The 23,198-nt window shown below is 32.5% G+C and overlaps 2 protein-coding genes across 2 annotated transcripts; one reads left to right on the top strand and one right to left on the bottom strand.

The window, feature by feature from the left end:
- The first annotated feature begins 421 nt into the window (after positions 1 to 421).
- LOC114422205 (BRASSINOSTEROID INSENSITIVE 1-associated receptor kinase 1-like) lies at positions 422 to 7,510 on the top strand. Its single transcript, XM_028388429.1, has 11 exons — positions 422 to 515; positions 1,432 to 1,564; positions 1,646 to 1,717; positions 2,774 to 2,917; positions 3,838 to 3,909; positions 4,030 to 4,101; positions 4,188 to 4,267; positions 4,936 to 5,064; positions 5,162 to 5,503; positions 5,829 to 6,223; positions 6,762 to 7,510. Exons 1-11 carry the CDS (start codon positions 422 to 424, stop codon positions 7,077 to 7,079), a joined length of 1,851 nt encoding a protein of 616 aa, XP_028244230.1. The 3' UTR covers positions 7,080 to 7,510.
- A 2,534-nt stretch (positions 7,511 to 10,044) lies between these two features.
- On the bottom strand, positions 10,045 to 14,919 carry LOC114422204 (protein RAE1-like). Its single transcript, XM_028388428.1, has 11 exons — positions 14,755 to 14,919; positions 14,594 to 14,680; positions 14,441 to 14,518; positions 13,427 to 13,620; positions 12,501 to 12,642; positions 12,133 to 12,213; positions 11,579 to 11,707; positions 11,051 to 11,128; positions 10,869 to 10,940; positions 10,460 to 10,540; positions 10,045 to 10,373 (listed from the first exon to the last, which is right to left on the bottom strand). The coding sequence occupies exons 1-11, from the start codon at positions 14,803 to 14,805 to the stop codon at positions 10,323 to 10,325; spliced, it is 1,044 nt and encodes a 347-aa protein (XP_028244229.1). The 5' UTR covers positions 14,806 to 14,919; the 3' UTR covers positions 10,045 to 10,322.
- Positions 14,920 to 23,198: the final 8,279 nt, after the last annotated feature.

The following is a 23,198-nucleotide window of genomic DNA, read 5'->3' as shown; positions in this document are numbered from 1 at the left end:
TCACAGTTTCATAATTCATACTATTCATATTCATATATAAATAAACCAAATAAAACCAGAACAGTAGTGGAGTATAATAATTTTTTAAAAATTACAAAAAGAAGAAAAGAATAATCAGAATAGAGGGAGAGATTTATCAACAAAGGATGCAGCATTCGTTGACTTGGGCTCTCTCTTCTCTTCTCTTCTCTCTCAAAATCGTTTCTCTGCATTTTCAGCTAAACCTGAGCACACCCAACTGAGATTTTAGCTTCAGATTCCGAGGTAAGAGGAGAAAGAAGAGAACTAAGTGCTACCCAGAGTTCGATTTTTGGGTTGGTCAACAAGGTCAAGATGTTTCTGAGCTTGATGGGTATCATGTAGATCAAGAGGGGTGCGTGTGTGGATTGGGGAAGCAATTTGTTTATGAAGTTGAAGAAGCATGGATAGAGTGACTTCGTCTTTTATGGGTTCCTTTTTTGTTTGGGCAATTTTGGTGCTTGATTTGGTACTTAAGGCTTCTGGCAATCAGGAAGGTGGGTGCTTACCTAACTCTTTGAGGTTTTAGTTGTTCCGTAAACGTCTCTTCCCGATAAACAGGTTCCTTAAATGACCAGGATTCGGAAAATTCGCTCAATTGTGTTTTTATTATTTCACCCCTTTTTGATCTGGAATAGATTAAGGTTGCCCTTCAGCTTAATTATTACTAGTTCGTGTGTTTAATTGCCAGATAGAACTGCAGAAGAAGTTAATGTTAGAGTTGGAATAGTTTTTTGTGATATTTCAGTTTCTAATCTTCCGTAGCTGTAATGTTAGCAAGCAGAATATGATCATATAATTATTTAATCCTAAGCTTAGGGAGTTCACCGGAATTTTTACTGTAATACTTTGCGAGATAACAATTGTTAGAAAGTTCCACATCACCTTGCTCAACTTTCAGGATGCAACTTATATGTTTGTTGGACAACTTCACTTGATCCCATTTGGCTTTAAGTTCAAATCTAATATGATATCAAAGCCTATAGCCCATCTTGGTTCTCGCCTATTGTAGTAGGTTTGCCTGTTCTAACAGGCATCTATGTAGGGGGTGTTAGGAAATACCACATCGCTTGCTTCAATTCTCGGGGTGCAGTTTATATATCTGTCGGATGACTTCACTTATTGTTAATTGTTTTTAAGCTGAAATCTAACGACAATGGCTTGGGTGAGACAGTTTATAGGACTTCATTATCTTAGAATGGCTTGTCAAAATGTTTTTTCCATTTTCCATAGTTGGCATAGTATTTAAGGAGTATGCTACTAAGGCCGACTAGTGGAAGTTGGGCTTCATGTTTCTGATTCCTGAATCTTAACATTGTGCCCTTGATATGTCAAACATGTATTTGATCTCCTTCTCCTTACAATTTAATGTTGGGGATGATTGCACCTGAATATTGCTTCTTTCTATAACAGGCGATGCCCTGAATGCATTAAAGAGCAACTTGCAAGATCCTAACAATGTTCTTCAAAGCTGGGATGCTACCCTTGTCAATCCCTGCACGTGGTTTCATGTTACATGCAACAGTGATAACAGTGTGACCCGTGTGTAAGTTCATATGTGATTTTTTTACCTATAGTTTTACAACTGTTTGTCTACATGGTGAATTATTTATTTGTGTTTGGTCAGTGATCTTGGAAATGCAGATCTTTCTGGTCAACTGGTTCCAGAACTTGGTCAACTTACAAATTTACAGTACTTGTAAGTTATGAATCATATATGATATTGTTGAGTAAACTTGACTCTTTCTTGTCGATCATGCTTAGCCTTATTTCTTGATTGATACTCTTGTATTTCCTTTGTTGTTTCTTTATTAAATGTTCTTATAAGCAGTATCTCTACATTGAATGGCCAGGCATCAAATCCATTTTTTTGTTAATTGCCACACCCTTGTGCGTGTGCAAACACACCCTTCCTCATCCCTATCCCCCAAAATAGATAAGTTGCTCTTCTTTTAGAGCGTGCACACCCTTCCTCATTCCAATATGCCCCAAAATAGATAAGTTGCACTTCTTTTAGAGCGTGCACATTCTTCCTCATTCCCCTATTCCCCAAAATGTGGTAGATTAGTGCAACATTTTGTTCTTTTATTTTTAGACTAAGCTCTTGTTCATGGCAAAAAATTTGGGCTGTTATTCGTTAATCATTGTATAGGAAAGGGGTTTATAGGATCTAAGAAATGTATTTGGATAACTTTTTATTTCCCAAACATAAAAAATACCTATTGTGTACCTGCTTCTCAAAATTGTGAGAATTAAACCCTCATTTGGAAGACCAGCTGGACATGACAGAAAGTTATTTGAATCAGAGGGACATGCACTTAATTTTGTAAATTATAGGAATAAGAGAAAGCAATTGATAAATCAGGGTGGCATATTGCAATTGAAACCTTAATATACCTATGTTATACATTATTTATTTATGGTATTGAGACAAAACTTTTCATAATCGGATTTTGCTTTTGTTTGCTTTCTCAATCTCAGTATAAAAATTCAAAGGCCTTATAAGTAATGCCTGTCCTACTCCCATACCTTTTATTAACTTCTGGCATTTTCATATGACCAACTTTACATCAATTTGGTTTCATAGATAGTTGTATACATTGCTGAATCCAAGATTAGGAAAGTTATATTTTACATAACCACCAATATCTGTTTGTTCGGTTCAACTCTCAAATTATGTTAACATTTTGTTTTAATTAGTTGTTGGATGATTTTACCTGCACAAATCTAATTTTATTTCCCCTTTTAATGACAGGGAACTTTATAGCAATAATATAACTGGAAAAATTCCAGAAGAGCTTGGGAACTTAACAAATTTGGTGAGCTTGGATCTTTACTTGAACACTTTGGATGGTCCCATACCGACTACTTTGGGCAACCTTGCAAAACTACGTTTCCTGTACGGCATACTTTCCTTATTCTCATGTCTTTGATGTGCTAAATTTATTTAACTTGGTTCCATTTTGTTTCTTCCTTCAGCTTTCCATCCTTTTTTTTTCACTTTCCCATGCAATGGTGGTAGATTTTGTAGCCTACTACATGCCCATTTAATTTTCAATAATGCCTTTTATAGACATGCACAGATGCCTATAGATAAGTACCAATCCTATTTTTACTGTTTCAGCTATTGCTATTGTTATTATTACATGATACTGGTGGGGAATCAAATTTACTTAATTTTTTTCAAAAAGGGATTCAATTAACTCAAAAAAGAAACTTGGGGACCAGAATCGTACAGTCGAAACAAGAGAGAAAAACGCAATTAAACCTTGAAAGTAAAGACTTAAGGGCTAAGGCTATTGAACAGGTTGTCAGAGTTCGACCATGATTAATGTAGCTTTATTTACTATAACCACAACTGAAATTGCTTTTCTTTTATGCATGTTCTCTCATCCCATATTTTAAACAATCAAGGCTATGAACCTGACAGTATTTTGAAGGTTAAAGCCCCATTATTCTCACGGTCTTTTCCCTGCAAATTTATTTATGCAAAAGGGAATTTTACTGTGTATGTCTGTTGATGGTGGGATGAGGAAATTTTGTACTACCTTGTCTGTAAAATATCTTATCATGATCATCTAATTCACTCATGTACTTGGAATTAGGAGTTAAATTATGATATATCAGTTGTTCCAGGAGTTAGACATACTCTTCGGTTTTCATCAATTCACTTTACAAAGTAGATTTTTGTTATATACCATGGTGCCAATAACTCATTCTCTATTTGAGTATTTGAAAATTGTTTGCTGCCATGTCTTATTACTCTACTCTATCGGTAACTTATTACTGCAAACTGATTAATTTTGCTCTCCAAAATAGGCGTCTCAACAACAATAGCTTGACAGGAGGCATACCCATGTCTTTGACAAATGTTTCTTCACTGCAAGTTCTGTGAGTGTTACTCATATATGTACATTTTCCATGAGTTAATGCCAGAATACATTCCTATTTATACCAGTGTCATGTATTTTCATAAGTGTAATCTGACATAACTGTCATTTTGGAATATAGTGATCTCTCAAATAACAAGCTAAAAGGGGAAGTCCCAGTGAATGGTTCATTTTCTTTATTTACCCCCATCAGGTTAGTACAAATAATAAAGTTCTTATCTATAGTTACTGCTGAGGGACGACCTGAAAATTTTGCGAATCCCATGTTCCACTTTACAGTTATCAAAACAATCCTGACTTGATACAACCAAAAAACACTCCATCTCCTGTTTCTCCAACACCACCAGCAGCTTCTTCAGGTTTGTTAATGTTTGTTTATCATTCACATTAAAAATTGTTTGATAATAACTTGAGGTGACAGCTTCAATTCAAAATATAACTCTAGCATGCTCACAGCTATCTTGAATTGAAACCGAACTCAACTTTGTTTTAAGACCTGGGGATGAAGAAACCAAACTCCAAATCCAAACTATTAGGTCAACTACATCTTGATACACTGTTAAATAACAACTTGGCCTAAAATTTTATGCTTCTAAGCAAACGCCAAGAATTTTAATTTAATAACTCCATTAATGCTATGGAGAGCAGCTATTTTTCTTGTACTTTACCTTTGTTTCTTTTATAAACTGCCTCCAATCTTTCCCTTACCTACTGATATTACATTTACCATTTTCCCTCTAAAGGATGAGGAGAAATGTAAGAGTTGATAATTGATTGGTACATGCTAAGAAGCTTTTTTCTAGATGTTTATTCTGTAGTTATGGAAAAGGATGGAATATTTTTTTAACAGTGATCTCCTGAAGACAAATTTAGCTTAAGCTTTTAGCTTCTTTAGGTCAGTTGCTTTATGTGTCATGTTTAAATGTGTCGCTTCTTGAGGTTGGTGTCTCATGGTTGAATCTAATTGTGGAATTCTTATAGGAGTTTTGTTATAATTTCTTCTTTAAACCATTTATCCTTTTTTCAGGTAACAGTAATACTGGAGCTATTGCTGGAGGAGTTGCTGCTGGTGCTGCTCTGTTGTTTGCAGCCCCTGCAATTGCACTTGCTTATTGGCGAAGAAGGAAACCTCAGGATCATTTCTTTGATGTTCCTGGTTAGTTGAATAACAGAAAACAAGACATACATGCTGATAAATGCTGTATATGATAGCTATAACTGATTTACTGAAATTTTTTCTGTCTTACTGACAGCTGAGGAGGATCCTGAAGTTCACCTTGGTCAGCTTAAAAGGTTTTCTTTGCGTGAGCTGCAAGTTGCAACAGATAACTTTAGTAACAAACACATTCTGGGTAGAGGTGGATTTGGAAAGGTTTATAAAGGACGCTTAGCTGATGGATCTCTTGTAGCAGTAAAAAGACTTAAAGAGGAACGCACGCAGGGTGGGGAGCTGCAGTTTCAAACCGAAGTGGAAATGATCAGCATGGCTGTACATCGTAATTTGCTTCGGCTTCGTGGTTTTTGTATGACACCTACTGAACGGTTGCTTGTGTATCCTTACATGGCTAACGGAAGTGTAGCATCATGTTTACGAGGTATCCCTATTAATGCTGTATTTGGATTGCTTTTTTTCGTAATATACTTGTCTTTCTCATATATAAAACTTTTCTCATGTATCCTTTCCTAGTAGAAATGTTAGTGTTAGTGTTCAATGTAAAAGTTATTTCTGGTGTATTTTGATCTATTATTGAAAAAATAAGAATTATGGATTTTCCAGATGTTCTCTGACAGCAACTTAAACACAATAAATAAGAAAATTTCTTAATAGTTCAAAATTTTAAATACAGATAAATGCTCTTTCCGTGGAATTTCGACTTTATACAAAAACTGTTTTTATGTATATTGATTGTGTTGTTGTAGAACGTCAAGAATCCCAACCGCCACTTGGCTGGCCAGAACGGAAGCGTATTGCATTGGGATCTGCAAGGGGGCTTGCTTATTTGCATGATCATTGTGACCCTAAGATTATTCACCGTGATGTCAAAGCAGCTAATATATTGTTGGACGAGGAATTTGAAGCAGTTGTTGGAGATTTTGGTTTAGCTAAACTTATGGATTATAAAGATACTCATGTTACTACTGCTGTACGTGGAACAATTGGACATATAGCACCAGAATACCTCTCAACTGGAAAGTCTTCAGAGAAGACTGATGTTTTTGGATATGGTGTGATGCTTCTTGAACTAATAACTGGACAAAGGGCTTTTGATCTAGCTCGACTTGCCAATGATGATGATGTCATGTTGCTTGATTGGGTAGGTATTCAGTTTACTCTAAATGTCATTAATACGTGAACCGTGAATAACTTACGCTATTTATTAATCTCTTCACATGGTTCCTTATGCCTAAGAAGTTATTTTAGCTTATAGTATCCCTTGCTGATTTGTTTTAATTCATGTTTTCTGAAGTCCCTTCTTCAACCCTGGAAACTTTGCCTTATGCTAAGTTAAGAATTCAAATTCAATTAACAGTCTTACTTTTCTTTCTGGTAAGATTTACAAAAGTTGAAGAAGAACGAAGGGAGAAAATTATATTCTTAAAGGAGACAGTATTATTCTGTTAAAGGTGTAACTGATAATCTCATTTCATTTCAGCTTAGGGAGTTCTTGTAACATTCCTTTAAAGTTATATAGTGCAATAAATTGATTTTGGTATTTCTATTTTCTGTCACAAATTCTTTGAATCTCTTTTTCCTGACCGTCCTTAGGGTCAGTGTGTTTTAATGTTATATTTAACATTACCACCAATGAATCACTAATCATTGCTGGCAATTGACATTGTTTTTGAGTCCAGGTTAAAGGACTTCTCAAAGACAGGAAATTGGAAACACTAGTAGATGCAGATTTACATGGTAACTACAATGATGAGGAGGTAGAGCAGTTAATCCAAGTGGCCTTACTATGCACACAAGGATCTCCTGTGGAAAGACCTAAGATGTCTGAGGTGGTAAGAATGCTAGAAGGTGATGGTTTGGCTGAGAAATGGGAGCAATGGCAGAAAGACGAGACGTTCCGGCAAGACTTTAACAGCAACATACATCACCCTAATGCAAATTGGATAGTAGATTCAACTTCCCATATTCAGGCAGATGAACTATCAGGTCCTAGATGATAACATTCTAAGGACAGGTGAATACACAATACTGCCGGCTTTCTGTTGGAAAGAGATATACTTCTGATTTGTGCATATGATTTTCGCCCCCTCTACCTTTTCTCTTGTTTTCATCCTTGTGCGCAGATTCCATGCCCATTGGTCAGTTGTGATTATTAAAGAAAGAAAATTGTAATTTCTTTTGGGTTGTCAAGTTGCAGGATCAAGTGTATGTTACAACTTACTAGCAACTTTTGTCATTGTAGGTATGAAAAATTAGAATAGAGCTTTATGGAAATAAATACAATTCTATTGTCGATTGTATTATATTGACTTTTGTAGTTATTTCTGGAGGTTTGGAAATCAATACTATTTGAGTCATGCAATGGTAGGCATCGAATTTATTACTTGTGGAAATATGTCTAAATGATCATGCAATCGATTTTTTTCAATCTTGGAATCTGTTATTAGCCAATTATGGATGTTGCTCCAACTACTAATAGTCTGCTTGGTTTAGAGTCTGGAAGTGCAAATCATGTTAAGTGTACATTATTCCATCAAGCTGGAATGCTAGAACCTACCCTTATAGCATGATGTCCAATAATTTCCTTGCAAATAATAGTTGGTGATTAAGTATTTGTAAACGAAATTTATTAACTTACATTCATTTTTGCTTTTAGAAGAATGATTTAGCAGGTTTGATTGTACATTTCTAAAATATTTCTACTAAAAAATGGTCTTAAAGGTGAGTTGACACTAACAAAATAACTCGTTTTTAAGGAAGAGAATTTTAATCGATCATAACTTTGATTTTTTTTAATGCTCTTAAGTATAGTTTGGTATTTTTTTTAATACAAGTAAATGTAGATTAACACATCTCCATATCAATAAATCAACTTTGAATGTTTATTTTATTATTTATTGAAGGCTACCAAAGAAAATGAACAACCCTATCTAATTATTTTCTTTTTTTCATTTTTAGTTTCTAAGTTATCTACAAAACACACTAGTTGGTTGCAATGAAAATAAATTCTAACTTAAAACGAATTTTAAGCAATTCTTTTATACTGGGGCATTTTTTAGTATCTAATTGTGTATCAATTCGATATTTAAGTTTTCTAGTTGATTCGATAAATTTGACTATCTAGTTTAAATTGTGTTTGAAGTTGGTATCTAAGTTATTTTAGCTAATTACATAAAAAAAATGTATTTTTAGCTAATTGAAATATCTTAAAAAAAAGCAAATCTAGTCTGCCGGTTGAATGTTAATCCATGCTCTTTTACTTCTTTCTTGATATTATATAGTAATTTTTTTTAATAAATTATCCTTGTGACCTAGTGTCCTAAATTTGTCACTGTTCCAAATAATAATAGTAATGTAATACGTAATACCTTTATGAAATATATAAGTTCAAACGAAAAATAATAAATATAAATTTACTCAACATCTGCATCATAGAATATTTAAAATATAAGTTATAAATTGATAACAATCTTATTTGTAAATTGTAAATGAAAATGGTAAGTATTATGTGTATTTTTTAATTAAGCATAGTCAAATTTTCATAAGGTTATCACTATGAAATAAACACTTAATTAAGTTTTTCATAAGTGGAACATAGGTTGTTTTTCGATTACTATTTAACATTAATTTTTTTCCAACGAAGTATATGTCGGATCATGAACATCTCATTGTCACGTCATCGCCTTCCATATCTAGTCAATGATTGTTCAACCATAGCTTAACTAAATCTTAATACAAGATGTTATAATTGATTAGAATAACTTATCAAATATTTACTTATAAACTATATAGTCTATATTGATTAACATTTAAATAAGATGAAAAAGAATAATATAAAATGATTAACTTAACTCTAAAATCGTTAAAGATACGCGTCTAATCTTATAACATATAATTATGTTAAGTGATCATGAAAAAAATCACAATAACAATGTGAATAATTTCATACTTTTATAATTTCTCACTCACATCACCAATATGTCAATGTGAAGAAGAAAATAGAATATGATCAAACATTTATTTTTCATTTTCAAGTTTATTTTTCTTATATGGAAAATATAAATTAAAAATGAATATAAAAATAATAAATATAAATATATAATACTATATAATTATTAAGGCTTGTTTATTTTATTTATTGTTGATATAATGTTGATGTGTTAGTAATTTTGAAATGCATTTATTATCAAAATTAAAATTTATTTTAAATTTATTGAAATAGTATAATTTTTATTAAATAAATATAGTTATTAATTATCTTAAAATAATTTATAATGATTTTAAAGATATGAATTTTAATTATGCTATATTATTAAAGATTTCAATTGCACCATAAATTGAACACTTTTAGTACAATTAAAATCACATATTATTATTATTATTGTCGTCCAAAGAAATGAGTGATAAAACATTTCCAATCAAAAAGTGAAAACAAATACTATATTGAAGCAGTTATATTTTCTCCTATTAAATAAAAATAATAAATGAAAAGACATTCGATCGTTATTATCTTTTATAATATATATATATATATATACAAAAGATTAACTTTTAAAAATTAATAATTCTCCTTTAATGTTAAAATCACATTGAATCATATCATGGGTTACTTTTTTTTATTTATTTAAGAAAATTAGTTATTAATGTAAAATTAAAGATTTTGACTCAAAATATTTAAGTAAAGCTTATATAACTAAATTAAATCAACTGACCATTCTAAAATTAAAATCTTTATTCGACTATTATCAAAGGTTCAAATGAAATTTTACTGAAAACGGCCAAAAACATTGTTTTAATAGCTATTTTCTAAATCCTACACTTCATTATCTGACATCTAAAACCGAGATTTATCCCTAAAGGCTAAAGTCATATGCTACCAGCCTACAACCCTCCAATGTCTTGCAGAGCCATGATGGAACCTACTTTCAGATGCTTCACTGTATAAGCCAACCATCGTCAATCTTATAACAGGAAAATACAAACCATGCGTACATACATCATATACTTTTTATTTTTTATAATAGTACACCATATGCTTTATATACATATATACATTGGACATAGAATTTTTCACCAAGAATCAGTTGATAATTTCTTTCAAGTACAGCGTACAAAAAACAAAAATCTTTCAAGAACGACCAGCCCATTCAACCTCTATATTTTGATATCAACTTATACCTTTATACAAGTACTAGCCAACTATATACATAATAGAACAGTTTCCCAGAGCAGGATCATCTCTACTTTCTCCCAGTAGCACCAATGCGTGGTTTGCCCCTGACCTCAGATTCCTACATTTCATAGGAATATAGTTTTGCATATCATTATCAGATGATTAAAGGATATTCTTTTTAGAGGTGAACAGCCAAACCAATACCTGAGGCAAGTGCAGGAAAATGTAGGTCTTTGCTGTTGCAGGATTAGAATTTTCTGCCCCTTTACTCCAGTCATAGCAGACCTACGAGCAGGATGTCAATATATCAATTCGACATGTTTGAATCATAAAAATAACAGAAATAATTCCATCGAGGTAACCAATACAAGACCAGCTTGAATACCTAATTTTTTGAATTCCAAATCCTTTATATCGAGAAAGGAATTGGCCAATAGAAAGTAATATAATACATAAATTTCCAATACAGGATATCACAAAAGTGAAGAAACTTAACAAACATTCTATGCATTTGTGTGACAAAAGAAGCATTGCAAGGTGAATTTACACCAGGACAAAATGGAAAAAGCTATATGTGCAAGACTGAAAAAGCATAATAGTAAGGTGAGCATACTGAGTAAGCAAATATTGAACCATCATTGTTGAAGGTACTGCAAGGAATAGGTAGGCTGCATCTCAACATGGCCTGAAACAAGACACGTTTGCATTAGATAAGCATGTGATTATGCCAAAAATATCACTACAATATGTGTTGGTTAGGAATTGAATGGAAGTGTTTAATAAAAATGGAATAACCTTGAGCCGCTGTTTACTATCCTTATCCCAAAAATTGAAAGCACCATCAGAACCAGAAGTTGCAAATGTGTGGTGTACCTAAAAATCGTAGAAAAAAAAATCTGAGAAACAATAATAGATTATAAAGTGGAAATACTTTGTCAATGATTTCTGATGTCCCTTGGATTTATAGGTAAACAATTGTGGATAAAAATGTGAAAAATAGCACCAAAAAGAATTTCCGTACTAACTACAAAATTTTAGGGAGACTGATAAATAATAGATAAACAGAAGTCAGCAGTGCATTTGTAAAAATAGAATTGAGCATACAAGTATCTGTTAAATTCAAACAAGAACAAGAACAATAAACAACCAAAATAAGCAAGTTCCAACCAGGAGTAATTTAAATTTTAACAGTAACCATTCATTCAAAAAACAAAAAAGTGAAATGATCCTACTAAAATTCAAAGGTAGTGGTGCAACTTCAACAATTTTAAGTAAACCAAATTAAATCAGAATATTAAGGCACAGATGGGACATAAATCTTACAGGATGGAAGTTTAAAGAGTTGACTGAGTATATTTCATTGCCCTCTCTATGGCATTTAAAAGTGAAGTTTTTACCCTGCTGACTATCATCCAAATGATGCACCCCAACCCTTCCTTCTATTGATCCGACCTACAAAAAGTATATCATCAGTTTCAACAGCTCAAAATTAATCAATCTAGACTTACAACTTACAATTTGATAATTACACTGAAATAAGAATCTGGAAGACAGATATTTTGTATATTATTCCTATAAATCATAAATGTAGGATAAGTTAGGGAAACAAACATTAGTTGGTGTCAAAAGTTAAAGAAAAAGGACAGAAAGTAGAGCATACTTCCCCTTCTTAGCTGGATAAATATAGAGAAAAACATTTTTTTGTCTTTTCATGATTACCGTTGGACTTATGTTTTGATGAAAAATAGATAAATAAAATCAACTGAAAAATTGGTTACAGAAAATAAGTCCTTCTAGATACAAAATAGGAACCCACTGTTGGGAAACAATTGAATATTACTTTTCACTGATAAAATAAAGATAGGAAAGATGCATACCAAGAAACCTTGTTGATCAGGGAATGCAGCAAGGCACCTTGTTTGATACTTTAATGGTGAAACAATTCTCTTGAATTCAACCTGTAGCAAATGAACAATGGTCAAAGGTAGGAGACACTAGCAAATACAGAAATGAAAAGAAAAGAAAAATCAACAGAATGAATATTGTTTATTAATGTATGAACACATAGATCTAATTACTCATAATATAAAATGAACACAGCGGAATATGAGATAAAAGGCAAATGGCCAACAAACTTGGTTTAAAATAGCCATGATATCATAAGTGAATACATGACCGAAAGGTAATACAAATAATGGAAAATACAATTAATTTGAGATTAACTAAATTAGAATAAAAGTATTACCTGAGGATTTTGCAAGTTGTAAACAATAAGATTTCTATCAGCAGTGCCAACAACCATCAGAGGATGTCTCACTGTCATAGCATAGCAGCGCTCTGGGAGTTGCTGTGTGTGCACTGGATTTGACTGCCTTGTGTCCCAGTATCTAAAAGCAGCCAGAAAGAGTCATGCGGAGAGGACAGAAGTATCACATCAGGCAAAATTGTAAGCTTCATACCATATTTAACCAGAAGGATACAATTGCATATCAGCATCAGAAAATACTAATCCTATAATGTGCAAAGGTAATAGGAAACACTTGATGCATGGAACAAAAATCAGCCTAAACTGAAGGGCTTATTGGACTGTCACATAAACAAGGAAGAAGAGATTACATTGTAATGATCATTAGTGGAAATTTCCGGGCAAGCAAAATATATTCAGAAAGAACTACAACTTCTTCTCCAAATTAATCAAGAATCATATCTGCTTCAAGCTACAAAAGAACTTAGGAGAACCAAAATAATTTGAAAGTAAGGTTGGTGTATGATACTGCCAAGGAAAAGGAACTCGGCAGCAGAATAGTGGCAAGACAGACCACAAAGTCAACACTCTGGTACTGTGTTCAAATTATAGGGATTTAGGTATGGAAAGAAGAAAAGAGAAAATACAGACTCTTAATAATATTTCCTTCGGTTAAATGACATGATGAAAGTGATATAAAAGACAAAACACAAATCCCTATCTATACTCACAGTAAATTCTAAATTCAAATTAAATAAAACAATTCATGAAACTATAACGAGCTGTGGAAACTAATCCTCCAATATCACCGAAGATATTCTAAAAGATATAATATTGATATTTAGATATTTTTCTTATATTCTAATTTCTAAAGGTATAATTTAAAAACAAATTGCTGTAAAGGCAGCAAAATGCTAGCGCAGTACTTCAAAGTCTTGTCCCAGCTCCCTGTGACTAAAAGGTTCATTTCAGGAATCCAAGCAACTTCTTTGATGGGTGCGTCATGCATGGCAACAGTCATTGGTTGGCCTCCAGATAACAGAGGCCACATCTTCACTTGCTTGTCACATCCACCAGAGAAGACAGTTGTGCCATCATCCTTCCATGTAGAGCACAAAACCTATGCAAAGAAATATACATTTATGAATTTATGGCATATAAACTATTAAAAGTTCACTGTTTTGGTACAAGGTAGATTGGCAAGATCACGAAATCCAACAGTCTAAGATTCAATAGTACTATTGATTTATCAACCTAATAATCAGCTCAATGGTCAATGCATAACATTATTCATTGGCTGCATCAGGCCATTGACCCGCCGAAAACTTCGAGTACAAAGAACACTAAAACTAAAATGTCCACCTCTAAAATCCTCCCTTGAGGCTCATAAATCTCACGCATAACGACATATGAATATCCTTAAGGAAAATGCTAATTGGTGCACTTAGGACCCTGGTTAAGAAATATAAAAATGGAAAGTTCTTATTAAAAACTGTTATTACTAATTAATGCACTCCCACATTGATTCCCAGTGCACCTCCAATGTGATTTCCAACAAATACTTTCCACTTATTGATTCCTAGACTATTACCCTTAGAGCTGCAGTGGTTAGCAAGAACCACATCTTAATATCCCAAAAAAATAAACAGCACAAGGGCAATTAAATGTGAGGAATCACATGACAACCGCCCTACATCGTAACCAAACAAAAATTGCACATGCAACTATCTACTTCATTTTAAACAGAATCATTGTCATTCATCTATGTCTTTGCCACAGAAAACACCCTGATTCTTCTACTTAGGAGTTATGAATCCCAATTTAAACCACCTTGCATTGCATATACTAGAATAGTAACGGATGAAAATGCATGCATTGATAATACATAGATAGTAGTAATGAAGTGGTGATAAAAATGAAAGTAAAATAAAAGAGTTTACCGGATGATCGTGCGTTATAGAAGCCTTGGGAACAGTGGCAACATTAACTCCATTCTGTGCTACCTCCCAACAACGAACCTGGAAAAGGAAAAGTTGCTCACAAGCCTATCTATCTATCGAAGTAAAGAGTGAAAGAAAGAAAGAAAGACACACCTGATTGTCCCAAGAAGTGGCGACGAGGAAGTTGGCTTTGGGACTGAAGCTGAGACTGGACACGGAATCAGTGGGAGGCTGATTCACCTGCAAAAGCAAAAATTGAAGCATCAAAACAAAAACCCTCATAAAAAGGAACATTGAGATTGAGATTCAGGTACCTCAAAGGACTTGTTAGGGTTCGGATTAGTGTTGCTCAGGAAATTCGACATTTGCAAATTTTTCTTGCTGAATTTTCTCAGAGAAAATAAAGAGAGACGCACGGACACTGTTTGTAGTTTGGAGGGAGTTGGTTTGGGCCTTCACTTGAGTGAGAAAGTAAAGGGTATTGCGCGGGTGAGGGGGAGGTGTAGGTATTAAATATTTCTATCATGTAGGGGCCAAACGAGCTCAAGTCCATGGACTGATCCCGCAAACCAATTTTTTTGAACGTTACATACTTATGTCATTTTTGAGTCCGTCCCGTTTAACCCACAGACTATGCGGGTTTGGCCTGCGGAGTTCGGGGCGGACCCAAAAATATGACATAACCCTCACAGTCTGCATTAGATTTAATTTGTGTGATTCTGACCCAATTATATATTAGGTTTGATTTTCTCTTTTTCACTTTAAACTTTTATTTTAAAATAACAAAATACATTAGATAAGATAAGATAAAGATATGAAGATAAAAATAAAATATTTAAATTAAAAGATGATAAAGATAAAAAGATAAGATAAGAAAAATAAAAGATTAAGATAAAAAAGATAAGTGATAACATGCTAAAAATCTTCTTTTTTTGATATTTTCTCGATCTTTTTCTCTCGTATCATATTTAGAAGTTGTAATAGGCTAAGAACATTTTTTCTCTTCACGTGTGCTTAACAAATATTCAACTAGAGTTCTTGTTGACAACATACAAGCCTTGATATATACTAAAAAATATATAATAATTATTGTCTTTTAATCACTTAACTTGACTTTATTCAAATATTTATTATTATTTCGAGTTTTAGGAAAAGAAGATGAAGATATGAAGATGAAGAAGACTCAAACTACTTCAAATACAAAATCATTTGTTGTTGGAGATATTTAAATTTCATATTTTAGATTTATTGCTTGGATTTTCTTTTGTTAAGACATTATTTATTTTATTGATGTAATTGACTAATTATTGAGATTTTATTTACATTTATATTGAATTTAATTTGATTGTATTATATTTTTATTAAAATTAAAATTCTTTTAAAATTAGACACGCGAACCGGTCCGTTTGACATGTGGGGCGGGGACAGACCAATTTATTTGGTCCGTATAAAAAGTGGGACAAATTAGCCTGGTCCATTATCAATATGGACTTATGTGGACGGACATTATGTGGGGCGGACCGGCCGGCCTGCTTACCCACCCCTACTACCACATAGCTTGTTAGCACGCCTCCCTACAATTGGGCTTCTCTTTAATGCGGCCCTAAATATGGGAAATTCAAATTGCTATCACACCCAAAAAATACCCCTGACGATGAGATCAATTCATAAGAAAAATATGTACTTGTTTATTAAACTATTAATTCAAAATACAAAACAGAACCTTATTTTCATCTTGAATTTTGAATTCCAAACGATTGCCAATATAAATTATGAATATCAATACCAATATTAATATTAACAATATGGACATGAATAAATTATGAATATCAATGCCAATATAAATTATAAAAAATTCTTTTAAAAATTAGCAAAGATTACAGCCATATTTGTTAAAGTCAAGAACGCCTCTTTTTGTTTTATATTATTTTCTCTCTTTTGAAAGGCCTGCAAATGAGTATTTGCGTAGGAAATAGGAAGTGAGAACTTAACCCCCACCTTTGTCGTTTTTTGTGAATTATTGAGATGGCTTTGATGCTCCCGCGCATATTTTTTCTTCATTCATCACTGGCCTCTGTACCAAACAATTTAAGGAATTAATTGCAGAATCTAAACATATTTGACTATTATTATTCAAAGAATTTATGGACTGCATACAGGTCCTTTGGCCATTGCCATCGATCATTTGATTAGTTCACATTCTTGCAAATAAATAATGAGGTTAATAACTTGATATTGTTTTTGTATTTTTCAGTTGACCGCTATATTTCTGTAGACTGGTTTTGTTTCATAAAAAGTTATATCTTAAACAAATTAAAACCATTGAAGAAAATAAAACTAAGAGAATTCTGGACTCATATTCTCTGGTTTTGCTTTTGACTTCCAATATATAGTCCACCCGTATTTATTTATTTAATGGCTTTTAGAGGTACCCAAGTGGTAGGGAGGTTTATTTTTTTATATGGAAACTCAGTTTCAATCAGTTCAAATTATGGAACATTGTAGGGAATTTAATTGCTGAAGTAAACAACCTCTCCAGTCATCTTCTTCTGTTTAATTACACAATATGGTTCTTTCAATTGAAATGTCACTTTATTAGTTGAAATTTTCCACGTAGCTTTGTATCACTGCTTTTTATGTGGAAGCTAGGAAGTCATTTTCCATGTAGTTTCTAGTATCTCTTATTTTCCATGTAGAGTTTGTACACTAATATCAATAGTCAAAAGTAGGTTAAGATTTTCCACTGATGTTTGGAATGGTTTATGTGTAGATATTGCATGCAAAAATGTCTGGCAAGATTCAGTGTTTTACATTGACTGACATTTTTTTAATGCATGCTTGTTTGCATATTTTCTTCCTTTTCCATATAGTGATTCTGATTGCCTAGCCTAATCTAAACTCCACTCATCCCGTCCTTTATAGTATAGATATTACATAATGACCTATTCTTTTTGACACAAGAAAGCTTGACTTTTCAAAGGAATAATGAGAATATTCAAGTAATAATATATATATATATATATATATATATATATATATATATAGGATTGCTTAATCTAATGTCTGGCGCGGGTACGTCGTGTACTTCGAAGAAGATTCGAATTTAAACAAATCTAGTACATATATAGTTATTATCATTCTTTTCATCTGCAATTCCTTTGAAGTCCATTAATTGTGGCATTTAATTGTTTAGACTTTGGATACCGATCGACTTTGATACACATTTTTGGATGGCGATGCATTGTGGAATTTGAATCTTATGGAGTGAGATATATAGCATGACATAAGTCCTAAAGCATAATTTTTCTTATATATCTAGAATGCACATGTTACAAATATAGATGGTGATGTATCTCTGAATGCATGGAAAATTCCTCTCCGCTGGAAATTAATGTGCCACATGTAGAATAATGAGGCTACAATGGAACTGCATATTTTGAATTTGGAGGATACTATAAAAAGGTAAAAATGAAAACCCCCCAATCCAATTTTCGAACATTTTAAATGTTACTAGGATGGTCATAATGTAATAGACATAATGGATAAAAATGAAGAGTTAAGCTGCATTCATTTAGTTTCTACACTTATTCGATCTATTTTTACGATTTGGTCCACGTGCATAGAAATTACACGTTTCAGTTCCAAATAATTTTATATCAATAAATATCAAATTAGCATGAACTTATATGAGTACTTACAAATTAGGCAATTACTAAAGTGACTGATATTTGTCACTCACACTCGCTTTTTAGCCGTGTTTTAATACAATTATAGTATCTCTTATGCTTTTGAACTTGTTTGTTCTTAATTTGGTTTATTTAAGAATCAATACTTTATTTGTAAGTTAAAAATTTGGTTTTTATGCTTGTTCCATTTGATCTTTGCTTATTTTTGTTTTGTTTTGAAAGAATCACTTTGAAGGGCACTTTGTTGAAGAGCTATCACTAGAGCATATGAATTTTGAAGATTTTTTTAAGCCATTAAGATAGCTTAAGCAAGCCACAATTGACTAGCTTAATCAAGCTGATTATTGAAGCCCTAGAACCTTGTTGTGCTATGCAAGCCATGTTGGCTAGCTTAAGCAAGCTAACTCTTAAAAGTCTAGAATGTTTGTTGTGCGGACTTAAGTGAGCTTACCAAACATACTCATTTGTTGTTGTTGTTGATATAAAATGCCCATGACACAGGGAGAGGGCACAAATTCCAAGATACAAAAGGAGCATTTCAAAGGTAAGAGAAAGCCTCTCGCAATGTGGTCTATGGTTAAGGGCTCTACTCAACTGATTGCTTCTTCTATGGTTTTCATGGCTGAGTAGCTAATTCATCATTCTTTGGAGTTTAATGTAGTTAGATTACCTTTATGTAATTATCATTTTTTTATTCAATAAATCAATTGTTATTGTTCTTCTTCTATACTTATTGTTTATTTTTAGATTGATCACTTAATTATTTGTTCCATTACGTTCAATTGTATTTGGAAAAATCTATTTTATATTGTAAATTGAAGAAGGCAACCATTAATCTTTATACCTAGGGATAGAGTATAGATGATTGGTCATTGCTCAAACTCATTTTCTTAATACAAGTCGTTTGGCTACACACTGATATCTGTGAAATTTGAATTAATTTAATAGTCAATTTTGGCTAAGAATGATTGTAATTTCTTTACTTTACTGTTATTTTTAATGAAATGATAAAGAAATTAATATATTTACAGTTTTTTATTAGCAGAAATTAAAAGAAAAAATTTCAAGTGTTTTTGAGGAAAATTAATACAAAAATTGAAAGAAAAAACCTTGAAGAAAAATTGGAAGAATTAGATAGCTCGCTTAGCACGTAATCCAAGCTTAGCGTGCACCCTCGCTAAGCGGGAAAACTCAGGCTTAACGCGAAGAAGGCCCACGAGAAAGCCCAAAGGTGCACTTAGCGTGAAAGCCCACGCTCAACACGAAATCAGCGTGGAAAGTAAGCTACCTTAGGCATATAAAAGGAGTAGGAAGCAAAAGGAAAAGACACCACCCCCGAGACTCAGAGCTCTATAATGAATACATCCTAAGCCTGAGTATCTCTAATAGGGGAAACTCTCTTTCTATGTCCATTATCCCATTTTCCTCCTCTATTCATCCCTCTTCTTCTATCTACATCAACCTCTAAAGTTTAAAGCCTCTCACGACAATGAAAGACTAAAATCCCATTGTTGAAAGCCTCGCATGCCAACTCTTTTAATGTAACTCTTTCTCATTATCTATTTAATACAATCTTGTATGTATTGCTCTTTTTTGTGCTTAATTATTTATTATGATCTGGCCATCCATATAGTGTGTAGGGAATAATGCATTGAAAAATATTTATTTTCTAAAGAACAGGGGAAAGGTATCTAAATAAAATCATTGCTAGAAATAGATTGATATTTGTTTAGCCTATTTCATGCATCTCTAATCTTAATGTGATTTATTGTTTTTATCTTTACAAAGAAATTTGAGAGAAAAGAATAAATAAATTAGGTTTTTCATGTGGGAAACCAAAGATAGAGTGTCTTAGTAAATGTGGGTGAAAATAGAAAATGAAACTACAAACAGTTCTGGAAAAAGATTCTTGCACATATATGAGTTATGGTTTAAAAGAGAATTATTCATCTGACAAGACTTTGATAAAAACAAGTATGGTTTTAATTGTACTTTTGAAAAGATTATTTATTTTAAATCTGGAAACAAAAATTAACAAATCTTGTTAAAAATAAAGCCAAGTGAGGGAAGAAGAAGAGTGCATAATGATTTTTATATTGGTTCACTCCAACATTGAGTTATGTCTAGTCCTCATCCTTCAAGATGAGATTTCACTAACACAACCAACCACTGGATTTCAACAACTTGTTAGTACTCTCACTGTATTTCAAACCTACTATCAACTAGACTAGCAACACCATCGGATTTCAACTTTTCCAACCACTTTTGAGCTTATAATAGTAAAGAGTTTCTGCATTTTTCACTGCATAGACACAAACCTTTCTTCTCAGAGAGGGATTCCACTATAGAATATAATCTTTCACTCCTATCTAGTATTTATTACAGATTATAATCACAATACAGAAGTGAGTCACTTTAAACAAAGATGGTTAAAAAAGAAAAATGCAGATTTTTCACACAAGGATTTTGCTTAAGTTGTTCTTGTTTGGAATGCTTCAACTTGGTTCAAGATGCTCTTCGAAAAGACCTCATAAAGCTCATAAGAAGACCATTAAGGTAGGCTCCACTCAATTGATGGGCTTTTGAAGCAAGTATCATGAAATGATTGCATGCAGAATCATTCTCAGGAATCTTTCTAATAAGAATTCTTAAGTATCATCATAATAACCATTTTGATGTTTGTTGAGTCAGAATGCATATTTGTAATAGATTTTGTTGATGAAGTTCAAACTGATATGTCTTTCTGAATTAACATAACTTCATCAAACTTAACACTTGTTCACAACTCCAAGTATTTTGAAGTAGATTACTTCATAAACACTAAGTGAAGGTTTAGTTGCTAGTGTGCTAATGTTTTGTCCAAGGTCAGATATTTTGATGCTTCTCATAGACAGATTCAACTTTCAACAAGTTTGCATTTTCTAATGTAGTTAACATTCACTTTCTGATGTGCCCTCTGTGTGTGTGGCAACATGTGGAAAGTGAAGTTTTGGTCAACCTCAATCTTTTGAAGTGCCCTCTACATGTGTGTCATCATTTGAAAGACTTGATGTTGTTCCTTGAAAACCATTATTAGATGGTAATTTTGAACTCCATTTTGAAGTCCAGTCTTTAGAGTCATGCTATTCATTATTCTTACGAAGACTCTATGATAGCTTCATTTTGATGCTTGATGCTCTACATGTAATCTTCTTATTTCAAGACTTTGTTGTTCTATATAGTGTCATGAATGAGTACTCAGAGAAAATTTTTCCTCATCATGTTGATGAACTTCAAGAAATTTCAAGTTCACAACTTACTGATAATTGTTATATATGAGCAAACCTTTTTTAGCATCATTTTGGGTACCTCATAATGAACACATATATGTTCCTTAATAAATATATCATTGAAACACTTGAACATAATATTAGTAATCACACAAACCCATCATCCTATCGATTTTCTTATCTAATGATTTGTCATAATTAAAACTAGATATGTGGATTCAACAAAATTGTGAGTTGATAAACATAGTTTCGATTGAATAAGGATAATTGGTAATGCATGTTAGATTAGTCTAATGAAGTTAAACCCTGATGATCTCATCCAACTGTGACAACCTATTTTTTGTGTCTGTCAAGTGATTGACGAATTTACTCAACTAGTTTTCTTACCTTAAGCTCTTTTAATTTCCACACTTGTTTTTACATTCAACACTTTAATCATCATAGTCTAGTTAATTTATTGCAAGTACCCAAATATTGCAAAGTCCTAGTGGAGACAATACTTTACTTATCAATTATCACTTTATTACTTGAGCAATTTGGTTCTCTTTGCCAAAATCCCAACAGTGACCTAGATAAATACATGCTCATATGCATATTAGGCACATTTCACATCACTTGCTCTAGCTTTTAACACCTACTTATATCAATACATTTCACAATGCACATATAAGATGAGACATGCTTACAACCTTTCCTATATTAGTATATTAGGTACATACCAGATCAAGTACATGCTTAAATCAAATTAGGAACAACTTAATTATATGCTTAAATCATATTAGGTATAATTTAGGTACATATGCACATATTAGATTAGGTGCAAGCTTAAATCAGATTAGGTATAACTTAGAACTATGCTTATGTACATGCTTAATTAAACAAATTATGTACAACTTAGAACCATGCTCAAATACATCATTGAATTATGAATTATATTAGCTATAACTTGTATAAGTACACATATGTAGATTAGTCATACTAGACACATACCAAACCATTGTTAGAACATGAGCATATCACATAAGTCAAGTAGATTAGCCATATATAAAAAGTATGCATATATCATATTATATAGTAAAAAAGAATTGTACACACATAAAAAATAATATTAGAATCATGCAATATCAGGCACATTAAACTCATCAATAACAAATATCAAATTAGCACATCAGATTATCACACTATAAACTCATTACCACATATCACAATATCACTACAAATAAGTTATTAGATAACTCAATTGTATAGATTATAAATCATACTACAAGGAAGACCAATCAAACCCCAAAACCTGCATGAGCTAACAACTCCTCCCATCCAAATAAACATTGAAGGCAAAAGGGTAGTTTTGAATCTCATATTTGTTAATTACCTCTACCCTTAACCACAACCCACTTTGAATACTTCATGACTTCTTTTTGTAGCCTCCCCATTGGCCTTAGACATTCTTTATCACCCCTTGCCTTTTGTTTCTCAATCAATCTTTTTTTTTTGCAAATATGTTCATTTTGTAAATTCTTGTACATTCAAACACTGATATTATTTATTAGTCCTTAGCTTCCCAAATTCTTCCATTGAAAGCCTCTGATATGTTGTTCAAAATCTTGTCACACCTAACATACTCTGTCATGTGTGCCTTTGGCCAAAATCTTGAGTCCTTTTGTATTAACCAATCATGTGTTTCCTTACATGCCTGCATCAATCAATTAGTAGGCGCATACTAATCATTACTTAACCAAATTAGCATATCACATCAAGTCATATTGGTAGGAAGATTAAGCAAATTAGACATATGTTTGAATG

The sequence above is a fragment of the Glycine soja genome, chromosome 8 (assembly GCF_004193775.1).
Source record: "Glycine soja cultivar W05 chromosome 8, ASM419377v2, whole genome shotgun sequence".
NCBI classification, from domain to species: domain Eukaryota; kingdom Viridiplantae; phylum Streptophyta; class Magnoliopsida; order Fabales; family Fabaceae; genus Glycine; species Glycine soja.
The sequence above is the reverse complement of the archived record's forward strand: the minus strand, read 5'-3'. Positions and strand labels throughout refer to the sequence as shown.

Bases quoted from the DNA above. Each gene is read 5' to 3' on its own strand.
- LOC114422205 (XM_028388429.1), top strand. From the start codon at position 422: ATGGATAGAGTGACTTCGTCTTTTATGGGTTCCTTTTTTGTTTGGGCA. The intron at 5,504-5,828 runs GTATCCCTATTA...GTGTTGTTGTAG, and splicing joins TGTAGCATCATGTTTACGAG to AACGTCAAGAATCCCAACCG. The intron at 6,224-6,761 runs GTAGGTATTCAG...TTTTGAGTCCAG, and splicing joins ATGTCATGTTGCTTGATTGG to GTTAAAGGACTTCTCAAAGA.
- LOC114422204 (XM_028388428.1), bottom strand. From the start codon at position 14,805: ATGTCGAATTTCCTGAGCAACACTAATCCGAACCCTAACAAGTCCTTT. The intron at 13,621-14,440 runs GTAAACTCTTTT...TTCTTTGCATAG, and splicing joins CTATAACGCACGATCATCCG to GTTTTGTGCTCTACATGGAA. The intron at 11,129-11,578 runs GTAAGATTTATG...TACGATTTTTAG, and splicing joins ACTCTTTAAACTTCCATCCT to GTACACCACACATTTGCAAC.